Source organism: Arvicola amphibius, chromosome 8 (assembly GCF_903992535.2).
Source record: "Arvicola amphibius chromosome 8, mArvAmp1.2, whole genome shotgun sequence".
Classification (NCBI taxonomy): Eukaryota; Metazoa; Chordata; class Mammalia; order Rodentia; family Cricetidae; genus Arvicola; species Arvicola amphibius.
The window spans coordinates 66,735,825-66,752,156 of NC_052054.1; the positions used below are offsets into that span (position 1 = coordinate 66,735,825).

General features: G+C 51.7%; 2 protein-coding genes across 2 annotated transcripts; both read right to left on the reverse strand.

The window, feature by feature from the left end:
• Sbk2 (SH3 domain binding kinase family member 2) lies at window positions 1–6,638 on the reverse strand. Its single transcript, XM_038338355.1, has 3 exons — window positions 6,386–6,638; window positions 1,102–1,304; window positions 1–591 (listed from the first exon to the last, which is right to left on the reverse strand). The coding sequence occupies exons 1-3, from the start codon at window positions 6,636–6,638 to the stop codon at window positions 1–3; spliced, it is 1,047 nt and encodes a 348-aa protein (XP_038194283.1).
• A 3,822-nt stretch (window positions 6,639–10,460) lies between these two features.
• Window positions 10,461–14,688, reverse strand: Sbk3 (SH3 domain binding kinase family member 3). The gene is made up of 4 exons (XM_038340894.1): window positions 14,644–14,688; window positions 13,985–14,135; window positions 13,327–13,529; window positions 10,461–11,144 (listed from the first exon to the last, which is right to left on the reverse strand). The coding sequence occupies exons 1-4, from the start codon at window positions 14,686–14,688 to the stop codon at window positions 10,461–10,463; spliced, it is 1,083 nt and encodes a 360-aa protein (XP_038196822.1).
• Between the last annotated feature and the right edge of the window lie 1,644 nt (window positions 14,689–16,332).

Consider the following 16,332-nt stretch of genomic DNA (forward strand, 5'->3'; position numbering starts at 1 on the left):
CTACCCATCATCTTCCCTCAGGCCCTTTGCCAGTTCCTCAGCCTCTCCCTCCCTCTGCCTCCAGGGTTGGCCTAGGTAACCCTTGATGGAGCTCACAGGGTTCCTCTTCCTGGGGTGAGGGTCTAGCAGTCCCCACAGGAGAGTGTCTGCCACAGGTGACAGGCCATACCAGGGCTGTGGCCTGTCTTGGGGCTGGCCAGAGGCCTGCCAGATGAGAAAGTCCTCAAAGAAAGGGTCCGCCTCCACCAGGGGCTGGTCCCAGGGGAAGTAGCCGGTAAGAAGGCAGAAGATCAGGACTCCCAGAGCCCAGGCATCCAGGGCAGGTTGGATGGGTAGCCCCTCGGGGAAGGGTGGTGGCGCACACAGCTCAGGGGCGGTATAGGGGATCGGTGGCCCAGTGAGTCGGAGCAGGGTCCCTCGGGGCCTGGTGTGGCCAAAGTCCGTCAGCTTGATGCGATAGCAGTCTGAGTCACACACCAGCACGTTCTCTGGCTTCAAGTCCCGGTACACTAGGCCGTGGGAATGAATATGTTCCAGAGCCGAGGCCAGCTGGGCCGCACAGCGCTGGGCTGCTGGCTGGGGAAGACCCACCTGCAGGAGGAAAAGATAACAAAGTTCCACTGCTCCCAGGCTGCTGAGGGAAACTATTGAGGGGGATGAGGAGGAACCAGCATAAGCCCATGAGGCATGGTGTTAGCTGTGAGGACTGTGACCTTCTGAGGCCTCTGAGGCCTAGTATGAGCCCATGGGCTTGTAAGAATGCTGAGACTTAGCATGAGCACCTTGTGTGACCTGGAGAGATCTGTGAGGCCTAGTGTGAACTGATGGCCTAGTGTGAACTGATGGAGCCACATGGGTCCCTGTGAGCCCATGACGCCCGCTAACTCCAGCAGATCAGACTATGAGCTTGTGAGAGTTGGTTAATCTCAATAGGACATAGTCAACGAAGTCTAAAGTGACCCAACAATTCTAGAAGCTGGGGTTAGATGGGGACCAGTGTGGCCTAACACAGCGAACGCAATTCTTGGGGTTCATGCTGTTTGGAGCCTCCCATGAACCCTGGTAAGGCTCACAAAGCCATCTCCAGGGCCACCTACTCACCTTGGGCTGGATGAAGGTGATGAGGTCCCCGTGGAGGACAGGCTCTGTCAGGAAGCTGTAGGAACCAGCTGACTCAATGCCAATGCCATAGGCGGCCACAATGGCAGGATGTGTGCCGAGTGAGAGGCCCACACAGAACTCATACAGGAAGCTACGGAGGGAAGTAGAGGTCTTGGGGAGTTGCTTCAGTGCCAAGGGTGTTCCTGAAGGTGGGGGCAGATGCAACAAGGGTGGATATCAGAGGTGGGTAAGAGTTTAGGGTCACTAGAACCAGCTTTCTTGATCCTCTTCCTAGGCTTCCGAATGGAATCTGTTTCTCAAGTGCCTTCTTGTTCCCCAATCCTTGCCTTTCTACCAACCTATTCTGATAGCATTCAACATCCATGTTCACCCATGTCTACCAATTTCAACACATGTCCACTCATGTCTACTCATGTCCATCTATGTCTACCCATGTCTACCCATGTCCACCCATGTCCACTCTGCATTTCCATTCTCAGGGAGAGTAGAAACTGAAACTGGAACCTCCATTGACTGACTTCCCATGATAATAATCCCATGTGGGAGAATTTTTTATTAATTAACTTTTACTCATGTATTTTGCACCTCAATGGGAGTTTTCCCTCCTTCCTCTCCTCCTGTTCCCTCCACTGGCCTCCCCTTTGTACCCCCACATCCCTCTCCTCCTTTGTTTCTGCTCAGAAAGGGGCAGGCCTCCCATGGGTATCAACAAAGCATGGCATATCAAGCTGAGGTGGGACTAAGCTCCTCCTTTGTATTAGGGCAAGGTGAGACACCCAGTGTGAGGAACAGGTTCCCAAAAGCCAACTCAAGCATTAAGGACAGGTGCTGACCCCGCTGCTCGGAGTCTCACAAACAGATCCTGCTCATTCTGTCTCACAGTTGGGATGTAGGTATGGACCACCGTGGCTGGTGCAAAGACATGCTTGGGGCAACCGGGGAAAATGTACAGAGTACAGGATAACAGGTCCAGGTAAGGGGTCACGATCCTAGTCTATGGAGAAACACCTTCCTAGATTCTTCCTTCAAGGTAAGAATGGCTAGTGTCAAGCTTTTAACCGCCGACTACTAGTTCTTGAGCAATCTTATCTACCATGGGGTTGTATTGCTGTACAATGCAGGCAGGCTGCCAACTTTCTCTTTTTTTATTGCTGAGGATTGAACCTAGGGCCTCAGGCATGCTAGGCACGTGTTCCCCTCCACCCCCATCCTCACTGGGGATTCTAGGCAAAGGCTCTAAGGAAGAACAGTGCTTTTCCCACTCATTGGTAGATTCTGGGTCAACCGCTTATCACTGAGCCGTGCCCCTGGCCTCTCACTGCTACATTCTAGGCAAGTGCCAGAGTCCCAAGCTATATCCTCAGACTTCTTTTTACTTTTGCTTTTATATAAGTTTTCACTAAGTTTCTAAGGGGCCTCGAATGATTTCTGCAGCCTCAGATAAACCCTGAAATGGCCATCCTACTCCGTCAGCTTCCTGTAAGGCTGAAGTGATAGACCCGGCTGCCTCTTTAAACAAACATCCACTGTTCAAACTCTGCACACTCCAGCCTGACGGGGCAGTATCTCCTCCAGGAATCTTGACTTCCCATCACCCTCTGAGTTATTTTGTGGTTATTTTTGGCAATGTTAGGGACTGAACCAGAGCTGGGGGCCCTCAAAACAAGTAGAGTACTCTATGCCTGAGCTACAGCCCCAGGTCTCGCCCAGTGTGTTGACGGTCTCTGCTCACTTCCCACTGTGAGCATCTCTGTCCTGCCTATGGCTTCATACCCGCAGCACCCTTCCTAATGCTGCGGCCCTTTAACACAGTTCCTCATTTTGTGGTGACCCCAACCATTAAATTACTTTTGTTGTTACTTCATAACTGTAATTTGGCCATCCAAATTACATGAATCATAATGTAAATATCTGTGTTTTCTGATGGGTCTTAGGCTACCCCTGTGAAAGGTCATTTGACCCCTGAAGGGTCGCAACCCACAGGCTGAGAACCACTGATCTAGCATGAGCTTGGGCTGCAGTGGCGTAACTGATCCGTCTAGTGAAACTGAGCAGTTGAAGGCTCGTCGGCAGTCTCTCACTTCCCCTGCTGTTGTTCAAGCCGCCAAGCTCTGAGCAGACCCCGGTGGCGCTCTCATTCTTTCTGCCTCTCTGTGTTATGGGCCAAACTACATTCCCTCAACTTCAAACAGTGGAAGACAAATTCTTAGGACCCCCCCCCCCCCAATGTGGCTTCCCTTCCTTCCTTCTTTCCTCCCTTTCTTTTTGTTTTATGAGACAAGATCTCTGGGTAATTTCACCTGCCCTGGGTCTCCATTGACCACATTGGTCTCAATTTGATGGGTGATCTTTGATGTTTATTTATGTATTTTATGCGTGTGTGAGCATATGAGGCATATGTGGGGTGCTACAGAAAAGGGTGTTAGAGCCCCTGAAACTAGAGTCACAGGTGGTTGTGAGCTGTGTGATACTGGGAACTGAACTCAGGTCCTCTGGAAGGGTAAGACCACACCCCCCCCCCAGTCCTTTTTTTTTTAAAGGAAAGGATTTTGCTGTGTAGCCCTGGCTGTCCTGGAATTAACTATGTAGACCAGGCTGGCCTTGAACTCGGATATCTGCTTCTCGAGCGCTGGGATTAAAGGTGTGTGTCACAACCGACACCCCCTTAGCTGCAGAACCATCTCAGAGCCATCTCTCTACCCCCTATTCTTTCTTTGTTTTCAGTTTTATTTTATGTGCATGGAGTGTTTGTCTACATGTATGTATGTGAACCATATGTATGCCTGGTGACCACAGATGTCAGAAGAAAGCATTGGATCCTACAGAATTGGATTTACATGGTGGTAAGTCATCTTGTTGGTGCCAGGAATAGAACTTGGGTCCTCTGCAAAAGCAACAAATGCTTTTTAACTATGAAGCCATCTCTCCAGCCCCTAGACTCCATCGAGAGGGGGGAGAGAGAGAGAGAGAGAGAGAGAGACTTTATGAGCATGCATGCAGCACGGTGAGCATGTAGGGACCACGGAACAACTTTGCACAGAAAATTTAGTCCTTCCACCCTGAGATTCTGCTCAGGTGGTACGACTTACAAGGCTTTACCCACTGAGCCATCTCGGTGGCCTGTGGGTGAGGCCACTGAGCACTTTTTCCTCTGCTTCCTGAGTGCTGCAGTTACTGGTGTTTGCCCAGCAGGATGGTGAAATGTGATGAGGTGTTTTGGTTTTTGTCCAGAACTGGGTATTGAACCTAGGGCCTCGCATGTACCAGGCAAGCACTGTACCACTGAGCTACATCTTCAGCCCTGCCCAACCAGCCTCAGATATATAGCAAGTTTGAGGCCATTGTAGACTGCATAGGACCCTGTCTGAAAGAGGGGAAGGAAGGAAGGAAGGAAGGAAGAAAGGAAGGAAGGAAGGAAGGAAGGAAAAAAGGAAGGAAGGAAGGAAGGAAGGAAAGAAGGAAGGAAAAAGGCAGAAGGAAAAGAAGAAAGGAAGGCAGGCAGACAAGCTGGAGAGATGGCTTAGGGGTGGAGAGCATTGGGTGCTCTTCCAGAGGACTCAGGTTCGATTCTCAGCACCCAACACAGCAGCTAATAACCATCAGTAACTCCAGTTTCAGGGAATGGAGTCCTCTTCTGGCCTCTGAGGGCACCAGGCATGCAAGTGGTACACAGACGTGCATGCAGGCAAAACACCCATAGCATAAAACTAAATGAGCCAGATGATGGTGGCGCATACCTTAAATCCCAGCACTCGGGAAGTAGAGGCAGGTGGATCTTTGTGGATTTAAACAGAAAAAGGGGAAATGGTGTAGGAGGGTCATCTGTCTATGTGTTACTTTCATTGATTAATAAAGAAACTGCCTTGGCCTTTTGATAGGCCAGCCCTTAGGTGGGTGGAGTAGACAGAACAGAATTCTGGGAAGAAGAAGAGTCTGGCAGATGCCATGAAGCTCCGGCTCAAGATGGATGTAGGTTAGAATCTTCCCGGTAAGCCACCACCTCATGGTGCAACACAGATTATTGGAAATGGGTTGATCAAGATGTGAGAGTTGGCAAATGGGAGGCTAGAACTAATGGGCCAGGCAGTGTTTAAATGAATACAGTTTCTGTGTAATTATTTCGGGTGAAAACTAGCCGGGCAGCTGGGCTCCGGGAACACAGCCCACCGCTCCATTCACTACACTGCTCTACAGAGTGAGTTCCAGGACAGCCCAGGCTACACAGAGAAACACTGTCTCAAGAAACAAAAACAAAAAGAAAGGAAGGAAGAGAGGAAGAAAAAGTTAGAAAAAAACAATCAGAATAATCATCACTACTCTTCCAAAGGGCCAGAGTTCAAATCCCAGCACCCACCATCCAGCAGCTCACAACCACCTGTATCTCCCGCTTCAGGGGATTTGTTGCCCTTTTCTGGCTTCTCTGGACACTGCACTCATGTGCACAACTGCCCCCCATATGTGCATAACTAAAACAAAATTAATAAAATTTTAAAAAGAAAGAGAAGGGAAAGATGGATGACACAGTAGATACAGTTTCAAACACTCCCAGGAAATGGAGATAAGTGTACATGACTGTATGTTAGAAAATCATTGTTTGTTTTTTTAAGTATGAATAGTTTTTTCTTTTCCCCTTTCTTTTTAGTTTTACACTGTTTGATTGTGTGTTTGCTGGGAGGAGGTTTGCAGAGGTCAGAGAACACCTTGGGGCACTTAGCTCTCTCCTTGCACCAGGTAGAACCTGGGGAATTGAACTCAGATCCTTGGACTTCCTGGCAAGTGCCTTTAGCTGCTGAGCCATCCTGCCTGACTTTCTCATTTTGTAACAGACTCTTATGTAGCCCAGGCTGGCCAGGAACTCCATACAGATCACAGGATGACTTCAAACTCCTGATCAGGGATACGGGAATTACAGGAATCAGCCATCACGCCCGGCTTTGTTTGACACAGTCATCTCGCTATGTAGCCATGGCTAACCTGGAACTCATTATGTACATTTTAGGCCAGATTCACAGCAACCTTCCCGCCTCAGCCTGATTGGTAGAGTGATGTGATTATGAAGGTTTACACCATAAAGCCAGGCTTCTCTGCAAAGCAGAAAGCTGAGGCTCAGAGGAGTTAAAGGAACTCCTAAAACACACAGCTTAGAAATAAAGTGGTGAAGATCTGGTTGATGTTGTTGTGACTCCCCAGTCCCGGCTAAGCTTGCCTGAAGTCTCTACACTCAAATGTACCCTGTGGCGCACCTGTGCCAGGGACCCAGTACCTTTCTGACGGTGAGTAACCAGCAGGACGCGGCCGAAGCGGCCCTGGCCCAAGGGACGTACTTCCTCGTACAGTTCCTCCACCTCAGTGCGGACCAGGGTCTGGGCACTCAGAGCCATCATGTCCTCCAAGGCCAGAGCAGTCTCTTGGCCTTGCTGCAGCTCCTCTACTGTGAGCCCCCCCAGGCCTTCGTCACCTCCATCCTCCACAGCTGCCACTTCCATCAGCCCATCTTCTGACTGTTTGCCCGGCATTTCTGTAAGACAGACAAAGAAAGGGATTCAGGACTCAGAGGTCACTAGCCTATGCCCAATGGAGGGAGAGCAAGGAAACCAGACTTCTGGGTCTGAGGGAGGAGGACTGGGACCTGGAGTCTTGAGTCTGAAGGAGGAGGATGGAGTCGGGACCCATGGGTCCAAGTGAAGAGGGCTGGGGTCTGAAGGAGGCTGGACCTGGACTGAGGCCTGATTGCCAGTTCTCAGTGTGACTCACTTCCATCCTGTGAGGGACCCCAAGGAGTGGAAAACAGTCACTGGTGTGAGGTGAGGTCAATCAAGAGGTCAGGTGCCCCCCCATTCCCATTGCCACTTGGTGGCACAAGGGTGAAAGATGAACCAAGCCATTGAGACACCCCCCCCCCATCTTGTTTCCAAAGCAAACAGACTTGGGCCCAGAGTGGATGAGAAGCTCCCTCCAAAGAGCAAACAGGTGCTCTCTGCCTCCAGGGAAGGGTGGGGCCCTATGCTGCTTGAGATATCAGGGTCCTGCCCGGAGCTGTCACTTGGACCTGTCCCCAGTTCTTCAACCCTCGATCATGTTGTGGTCCAAGCCTCACAGCCCAGCAGCCCTCCCTGAGACCCAGGGTTCTAGACCCCAGCTCCCCTCCTAGAAATATAGTCCCCAGCCTTCCTCCTTCACATCCAGGGTTCAGACCCCAGCTTTCTTCCTTAGACTCAGGAGTTCAGACCCCATCCATCTACCCTCAGATCCAGGGTCCCTGACCCCAGCCCTCCTCCCTCACACCCAGGAGTCCAGCCCTAAGTCCTCCTCCCTGAGACCTAAGGGTCCAAACCATAACTTATGACTGTCCCAGGAACGTCTATAACTCACATAGCCTGGGTGTTTGGACCCCACAACACTCAAGTACCCGATTGCTTCAAGGTGTTTCTTGTCCTGCTGAGGGTCCAAGACTCTTTCCACCCGTTTTCCTGTTCAGCTGCAGCCTACCTCAAACCGCTTAACCTTGCCCTGCTTCTGACCTGGCCTGAGCGTTGCAGACCTCACCTTCTTCAAGGCTTGTCTGACCCCTTTCTGCCTACTGCGGTTAGTGCCCTGCACTTCAGGGCTCCTGCCAGTATCGCTTTGCCCAGGAACAAACAAGTTCCGCCCCCACCTTGGGGGGTCGTAAAGCCCCACCCTCTGCCCCGCCCCTTCTGCCCCCCTCTAGGGGCAGAGCGACACCGTGTGTTGAATCTTAGTACTGGCTGTAGTTGGACAACCGCCCCAGATGGGGGGTAGGGGGGGCTCAGCTTTCCTCCCTAGGACCCAAGAGTCCAGACAGCCCTCCTCCCTCAAACCCAGAAGTTCAGATTTCAGCCTCCTTCTTCACATTCAGGGTCCACCCTCTAGTCTTCCTTCCTCCGTGGAGGAGTCTAGAATGCAGCCCTCCTACCAGACACTGGGGTCTAGGTCCCATCTTTTATCTCTCATATCCAAGCTCTTAGCCCTCCTCCCTCAGATCCAAGGGTCCGGGCAGCCTTCCTCTCTCAAGTCCGGGACTCTAGACCCCAACCCTCTTAGCTCAGATTCAAGGTTCAGACCCCACCCGTTTTTCCTCAGACTCAAGAGTCCTGGCCCCATCTGTTTACCCTTAGATTCAAGATCCCAGACCCCAGCTATCTTCCCTTAGGCCCAGAACCCTGGCACTTAAACTGCCTTCCTCAAATCCAGGGATCCAGCCCCCCTTCCACCATCCAGGAGACTAGATGCTAGACCTCTTCTCTCTGACCCAGGGATCCAAATCCTAGCTCTCTTCTTTCACATCTAGGGGTGCAGACCATAGCCTCCTCCCTCAGACAGCCCCATCTGTCCTTTAACCTGGCCCCATCTGGTCTGCTCCCCAGCTCCTGCCTCTGCTGGCCCATTGACGGACACAAATATTTTCAGAGGTATGTCCAGAAGCCCAGACACTAGGGTTCTGTTTGGGGATAAAATGAGACAGGATTCTAAAATGATGTCATGAGAAATGACCTCAGACGAGGGACCAGAAACAGGTGGTAGAGCAACTGGGGATCAAGGGTGACTTTTCCCCTTTCTCCAGGACAGCTGCGCTGTCTGCTGGGTTTAAAGCACTGGGGATGACGTGGATTCCTTTCATCGACCAAACGCACTTTTTATCGTGTAAATGTTCTCAGTTTTACAAAAACAGTTGCAAAGGTCACAGGGTTGCAAAGGTCCCTTGGACCCCTCACCTGGCTTCACCCGAGATCAGCATCTCACCCGACATTTGTGGCTGTTAGTTATGCTTCCAACAACAGTCGACCTGTCCACCGTCGTTGCCTTCAAGGCCCCTTTCCTGTTCCTAGGTCCAGTCTGGGGGGCACCGTAGTGCATTTAGTGAACTTACTGTTAAATCTAGAAAGTGTACCTCTCTGGGCTGAGGATGTAGACCTGTTTGCAGTGTTTGCTTGACCCGCACAAAGCTCTGGAGTTCCGCTGAAACCTGCATTGCTGTACAAATCATCCTGGGGGCACGGGCTGGTAATTTCATCAGTTGGGAGGTGGAGGTAGAAGGATCAGAAGTTCAAGGTCACCCTCTGCTACATTCTGGGATACAGGAGAACCTGATGTTCTAAGTATAAATTCCTGGGATGTTTCTAGGTCCTGCTCCTCTGCCGGGTGCTGGGCACTTGAGGCACACTGAGCTGGGGTCTGTGTGCTGTTTAAAAGAGAGGAAGAGCCATGGAACCAGTCCCGGCTCTCATGATTGGTGGGTCCCTGAACAAAGATGGAGCTGGGATAGTTGGAGCCAGATTACTTGGGGCTTTGTGGAAACAGAAACTGGAAGTGTCTAGAAGTGAGATAAAAGCAAGCACATCCCAGAAATTTGTGATGATGGGTGGAGGTGGAGGAGAATAGACAAGATGGCTGGGGTGGGGACCAGTTTCCGTAGGCCAAGATGGAAGTAAAATGTGCCAGGTGGAGCATGTAAGGTGACTGAGTGATGTCGGCAGTGATGTGTGTGTGTGTAGCTAACTTCAGGATACATAAACAGTTCCCACAACATCACCAACACAGAACCCAGGAAATGCTAGACCAACATAATATCGGATCCTATATATTCAGATATTGTGCCCCAGTTGGTGGGAGCCACCCACGGTCTCCGAGGAGAAGAGTGGTCCCATCAGAATTCATGATAAGCATTCAGTGTTTCCGGGTACAGAATTACAATCGCAGGAGAAACAGAAACTTTTGTCAGGAAGATGCTCAGGGCCAGGGGATGAGCCTCATTTGATAGAGGGCCTGCCTAGTGTGCAGGAAGCCCCGGGGTTCCATCTCTACCCACCACCTCAAAAACAGCATTGCGATGCATGCCTATAATCCCAGCACTGGGGAGATGGAAGCCAGAAGGTCAGAGTTCAAGGTCAGCTACATAGTGGGTCTGAGGCCAGCGTGGGACACACAAGACTGTCTCAGAAGAAAAATCGGGATGAGAAGGGGAGGAGGAGAAGGAAGGATGATGAGGAGAGAAGAAGAGAGGAGGAGGAAGGGGAGGAAAGAGAGAGCGCAAGACAGAAAAGAAGGAAGAAGATGAAAACAAAGATGGGAGGGGGAGGAGGGGAGGAGGGAGGAGAGAAAGAGGGAAGGAGGGGAACAGCGCAGGAGGGGAGGAAGAGGTGAGGAGACCACAGCAACAGTGGCGCACACTCTGGACCCCTGAGGCCTCAGTTGTGTGTGTGTGCATTGCAGGGGGCGGGCATTATACATCCAAGTCCAGCCTCCATAAGGGAAAAGTGAAGTGTGTTCCCCCCGTCTTTCCCAGGGTTCTGTTCTGACCTCTTCTCTCTGTCACCTGGTCAGGAACCTCTGCTGTCCGTCCCTGTCCTCCCACCATCTTTAATTTCATCTTCCTCCTCTGTCCATTCTTCCAAACTCGATCCCCCCTCATCTTCTTCCCCATCCTTATAGGACACACCCACCAAGCTCCCAGCTCCCTCTCCGCTCCCCCGCAACCCCCAGTCATCCCCTAAGACATTCAGGACTGCCAGTGGAGGGCTCCTAGTCTCAGGATCCAGGTCTAGAAGTCCCTGGAGCAAGGTCAGAGCCGGGGGTGCAAACTGGTCCCAGGGTGCCGGTGGCCGAGAGGGCTGGGGCTTGGTGGTCATCCAGCCGGCAAAGGCCTCAAACTCAGGATCAGGGGCCAATGCTACATCCCAAGGAAAACAGGCTGTGGCGGCACAGAAGAGAAGCACGCCCAGAGCCCAGGAGTCCACAGCTGGTCGCAAAGGCAGGGTGTTTGGAGGCAGCAGGAGGCAGAGTTCAGGTGGTGCGGTGGGCAAAGGCACTGGTGGGGCAGGAGTTGGGCTGCCCTCAGGTCTGGTCAAACCCAAGTCACCTAGGGCTACTCTGTTGCAGTCAGGATCGAAGACTAGCACGTTGTCCGGCTTGACATCTGCGTGCACTAGCCCCCGGCCATGGAGGAAGTCCAGGGCTCCAGCCAGCTGGGCCAGGACCCTCTTTACCATCCGCTCTGGGAGGCCCTGAGGTTGGGGAGAAAAAAAAGGACTTGCTGTTTGCTTCATCATCCTGGACATGTTCTTGATTCCTGAAGGCTCTGACTCCTGAGGTTTGAAAGTACAGGACCCAGGGTCCCCAGAGCCATCCAATATCTCCACAAACATGCCAAGTTCTGCAGACCAGCCACCCTTTATCACTCCCTCCACTCACCCCCAACAGAACCCCACTTCTCATCAGAACTTATTTCTCCCTGTCTCTCTCTGTGACTCTCTCCGTCTCTCTGTCTCTGTCTCTCTCTGACACAGGATTTTGGGTAGACAAGACCGGCCTCAAATTCACCTGGTAGCTGAGGGTCACCTGCTTCCACCTGCCCTGTGCTGGAATCACGGGCATGCACCAATGTCCCTGGTTTACACTGTGGTGGGGATCAAACCCTGGGCTTTATGGATGCCAGATGAGTTCTCTACCACTGAACTACAGCCACAGAAGATCTTTCAAAGTTCCTCCTGATCCTAAAATTCTCAAACTCTTTCTCTCTCCTTCCCTCCTTTCTGTAGTGTGTGTGTATGTGTGTGTTATTTTGGTTCTTAGAGACAGTGTCTCACTATGTAGACCAGGCTGACTTTGAACTCATAGAGATCCACCTGCCTCTGCTTCCCAAGTGTAGTAAAGGTCTCAGTGAGAACCTAAACCCCTTAGTTAATCCTGGTCTTAGTCCTATATTGACGCAGAACTCATTTCTAACTCATGTCCTAATAGAGTCTATCTTACTGGCCAGCCACACCTCCACCCAACAGTGTTAAATCACAACTCTACCCCACACTCACTCCGCATCCAGGCAGCAACTGATTATTGTTATCATATCCAGCACTCATCCTCTTTATCTTCCTTCCATTCACTTTATCTACACACTCACCCACCATCAACCCACCCACCTATCCATACATCCGATTAGTCATGCAGCCATCCATACAACTAGCCAACCACACAACCAGCCAACCATGCAGACATCCGTACAACCAGCCAACCATGCAGTCACCCATACAACTAGCCAACCATGCAGACATCCGTACAACTAGCCATCCATACAACTGGCCAACCATGCAGCCATCCATACAACTGGCCAACGATGCAACCATCCATACAACTAGCCAGCCATGAAGTCATCCATACAACTAGCCAACCATGCAGCCATCCACACAACTAGTCAAACATGCAGCCATCCATACAACTAGCCAACCATGCAACCATCTGTACAACCAGCCAACCATGCAGTCATCCATATAACTAGCCAACCATGCAGTCATCCATACAACTAGCCAACCATGCAGCTATCCATACAACTAGCCAATCACACAGCCATCTATACATCTATACATTCATACATGCATCCATCCGTCCATCCATGAATCTTACTAACCATGCAGTTATGTGTGTATAGAACTATCCATGCAGCCATCCATGCAGTCGTCTATTTATTTATCTATGCACCCACACAGCTGTCCATCCATCCATGAATCCATCCTTCTACACATCAAACTAGCCATCCAGCAGTCCATCCATGCATGTACGTACTCACCATCCACTAATCCATTCATGCACGCATGCATGCATGCATGCATCCATCCATCCCCCCACTTATCTTCTCTCCCTTCTCCCTCTCATCCTTCCCTTACCCCTAATTCTATCTCAAACCCAAAATGCCACCCCTTTAATATCTCCATGTACCCTCTCTCCAAGCACAAAAGGGACTAGACTCTCCTGGATTCAGTCCTGACCTAGTATCCTTTCTAGAGGAAACAACATTTGAAACCAACCCAAGTTGACCTGCAGACACAGCCTGTGCCCATCTGCCCTTGTCACAGTATTGTTCTGAATTTCCTCCTCTACAACCATGGCCACCTATGACCAACCATAAACCCTTCCATCCCACCCATCCATTTCCACCTCCCAGTCCCTATGCCAGCTGGAGCCTCAAATCTGTGTCTTCTCCACCCCCAAGTAGCTGCAATCCATCCGAACACCAACCCAGCCAACTCTTTCAGCTTGTGTTTGGATGATCATAGGATCAGCGTTGGGGTCAGGTAGGCAGCCGTGTTAAGACTTAGAAATGGGGGTCATTCTGGGGTCTCAGGGTGATCTCAATGGGGTACTGATTTGGGGTTAGGGACTGAGAGGGACCTGAGCCGTCCTATCCAGTCTTGCCTTTTCCTGGAGCATTCCGCTGAGATCCCCATAGGGTGCATACTCCTGGGCAAAGGCAAAATGTCGGGGTGTCTGCAGGGGCCATCCCAGGGTCTGCAGCAGGCCTGGGTGTGAAGAGACGCAGCGGCCCACACAGAATTCTCTCAAGAACGTTGTTCTCAGGACTGAGTCCCGCCGGAGGAGCTTAAGGGCCACAGTTTGACCTGTCAGAAAGATGGGCTCAGATGAGAACCCGGGACACGCTGGTCATGCTGTGGGATCTTCAGCAAACCACTTTACCTCTTGGAGCCTGAGAAGCTGCATGTAAAAATCAAGTGTCTCCACCTGTGACGTGTAGGTCGGAACTAGACCTTCCCTTGTGTCCCTCCTGCTCTGCCTTGGACTGCTGTGTTTTCTTGTATAACTGCCTTACCCTCTCTGGTCCTCCATTCCCTATAACATAAAGTGACATGGTGGTGGCATGAATTTCAGTTCAGTTTGCTCGCCTGCCTTGCTGTGTGATGTGTGACCTGGAGGCGGCCACTTGCTCTCCCTGGGTGGCCTATGTCTCTCAGATCATAGAGCTCTGTACTTTCCGAGTTCCTACCAGGTCTGGCTTATCTCAGAGACGGCTCATGACGGAAGAATGTGAAGTCCACCCCTTGGTGACTGAACTCACCCCCTTGGCGAGGCTGGGCTAGGAGCACTCGGCCGTAGGAACCGGAACCCAGCTTTCGGATGAGATGGTACTGGACACACAGGCTTCTCACCGATGCCACCCTGCTGACTGTCAGCTCGACGAGTCGCTGGAGGGCTGTGGCTGTGTCCTCCTGCGGGGAGAAGGAATGGGATGGTTGAGAGGCACATCTGGGGTCTCTTTGAGCAACAGGAGAGATCAGAGGCCAAGCCTAGAACCAAGCTGTGGATGCAGGGACAGGGGTCACTGTCCCTAGAGAGAAGGATGAGTCACAGTGAGTCACCCAGCCTGGGGACACCTGTTTTTGTGTCCTAGCAAAGTTAGGGGTCTTGGGCTTAGAGGCTTTGTCTGCCCCACCTGAGGGAGGCAGCCAGAAGTTCTCAACCCCAACCATGGCTTCGTGCTTAGCCCAATGGGACCCCTTCATCCTCTCTCCCTTGCATTCTGATCTTTGTGTTCTGATCCCAGAGAGTGATCAATTGGGTCTGTGCTGCTGTCCCTCCCTGAATCTGGGCTTCCAGCTCTCTTTCTTCTCTCTCTCTTCTCTTATCTGTGTTGTCTCTGTCTCTCTCTCTGTCCTTCGTCTCTCCCTCTGTTATTTTCTGCTCTGTCTCTCTGCCTCCATTCTGTCCCCTTCTCACCTCTGCATCCCCATCCTCAGGGGTCTCGAGGGCCCTGAGCTCCATCTCAGGTTGCCTGGTGTCAGCTGACCTTGGTAGGCACCCCTTATCTAGACCCCCCAAAGAGGAAGCAGCCTGAGGGACCCTGGGCACCCACACAGGTCCTTTCCCAGTTGAGTGTGGGGAAGCTGTGGGAGGATTGCCTTGGTGTCACCGTCTGAAACAATCTTCCTGGCCCTGAGAGTTCCCAGATTCCCTTTTCTTCTTCCTGTCATCTGCTAGGGAGTGTCTTCTTCTGCTGTCTTATTTCTTTTGAATCTTCTCACACTTCTATCTCCTCTCTACACCTATGGCAGTCTTTCTTTCCTTCTGAATCTCTCTCTTCCTCCTCCTTCTCTCTCTTCCTCCTTCTCTCTCTTCCTCCTCCTTCTCTCTCTTCTCCCTCTTTTGTGTCTTTGTTCCTCTCTCTCTCTCTCTCTCTCTCTCTCTCTCTCTCTTCTTCTCCCCCTCTTGTGTCTTTGTTCTTCCTTCTCTCTCAATCTTTTTTTCACTCTCTGATCATATCTGATTCTATTTTTTCGCCTGTCTCTTTTCCCACCTCCCTCTCCCTGTTTCTTCCCAGGTTGCTCTCCCTCTCTCTACCCTGCCTCTGTTTGCTGGGACCTCTGACTTCCCTATACACTCCTCCCCTACTTGTCAACCGAGTCTGCCCATGGGATGTCCCCACTCTCTCTCCTCTGCCTCCCCTTCTCTCTGACTCTCTTGGGCTGTCTCTGGGTCCGTCTTTGTTCTGTCTCTCCAAGCCTTTTGTCCTTCCCTTTCTCTGGGCTGAGGTGTGTGTGTGTGTGTGTGTGTGACAGCTCAGAGACAGAGACATCCTGTCCCCCCTACACGCCTCCCTCACCCCCCTGACTCGCTGTCCCCTCCCTCCCTCTTCCAAACTTAGACCAGCTTGGACTCTGGGCGCTGGTCCCAGGACAGAGGGGACGAAACATATTGTGAACCCCCAAGAGCCAGGCTGAGAGCAGAAGAAAAAGCAAAGGAGACTCATTCAAAGCTAGCAGGGGTAACTGGTCCAGGGCTTGGACCTTCCTTTAGGGGCTGGGAGTATTGAAGGCCAGAAGCCAGGACTGTTCCCACAGCCCTGCTCCTAAACACCAAGCCCAAGCCGCAGCCTGCCTTAAACATACAAGTTGAAACCTTAACCCTCTTTCCTCAGACGCAGGAGTCCAGGTCCCCTAGACCTGGGAATAGGGACCCTTAACCCTCCATTCTCAAACTGGGTCACTCTGACCTCAGCCCTCTACCTCAGACTCAGGAGTCTAGACCCCAGTCCTCCACACCCAGACCCAGGGCTCCACATTCCAGCCTCTCCTCCCTCAGACCCAGGAGTCTGGACCCAGACCTACTCCTCCATAGCCAGGAATCCAGATCACAGCCTCTCTTCCCTCAGACTCCGGGGTCCAAGTACCATCCTCCCTTTCTCAGACCCAAAGGACTCCTCAAACTCCAGCTTCTCCTCCCTCAGACCCAGACCTACTCCTACATAGCCAGGAATCCAGATCGCAGCCTCTCTTCTCTCAGACTCCGGGGTCCAAGTACCATCCTCCCTTTCTCAGACCCAAAGGATTCCTCCAAACTCCAGCCCTCCTTCCTAGACCCAGCGGTCCACCCTCATCCCACCTAGGGACAGGGGAGCAGAGGTTGCTG

Excerpts from the sequence above, each read along its gene's own strand:
- Sbk2 (XM_038338355.1), bottom strand. The coding sequence starts at position 6,638 with ATGCCGGGCAAACAGTCAGAAGATGGGCTGATGGAAGTGGCAGCTGTG. Across the intron at positions 1,305-6,385 it reads GGTTACTCACCGTCAGAAAG|GAACACCCTTGGCACTGAAG; the intron begins GTACTGGGTCCC and ends CCCCACCTTCAG. Across the intron at positions 592-1,101 it reads TCACCTTCATCCAGCCCAAG|GTGGGTCTTCCCCAGCCAGC; the intron begins GTGAGTAGGTGG and ends TTCCTCCTGCAG.
- Sbk3 (XM_038340894.1), bottom strand. The coding sequence starts at position 14,688 with ATGGAGCTCAGGGCCCTCGAGACCCCTGAGGATGGGGATGCAGAG. Across the intron at positions 13,530-13,984 it reads AGCCCAGCCTCGCCAAGGGG|GTCAAACTGTGGCCCTTAAG; the intron begins GTGAGTTCAGTC and ends TCTTTCTGACAG. Across the intron at positions 11,145-13,326 it reads GCGGAATGCTCCAGGAAAAG|GGCCTCCCAGAGCGGATGGT; the intron begins GCAAGACTGGAT and ends CCCCAACCTCAG.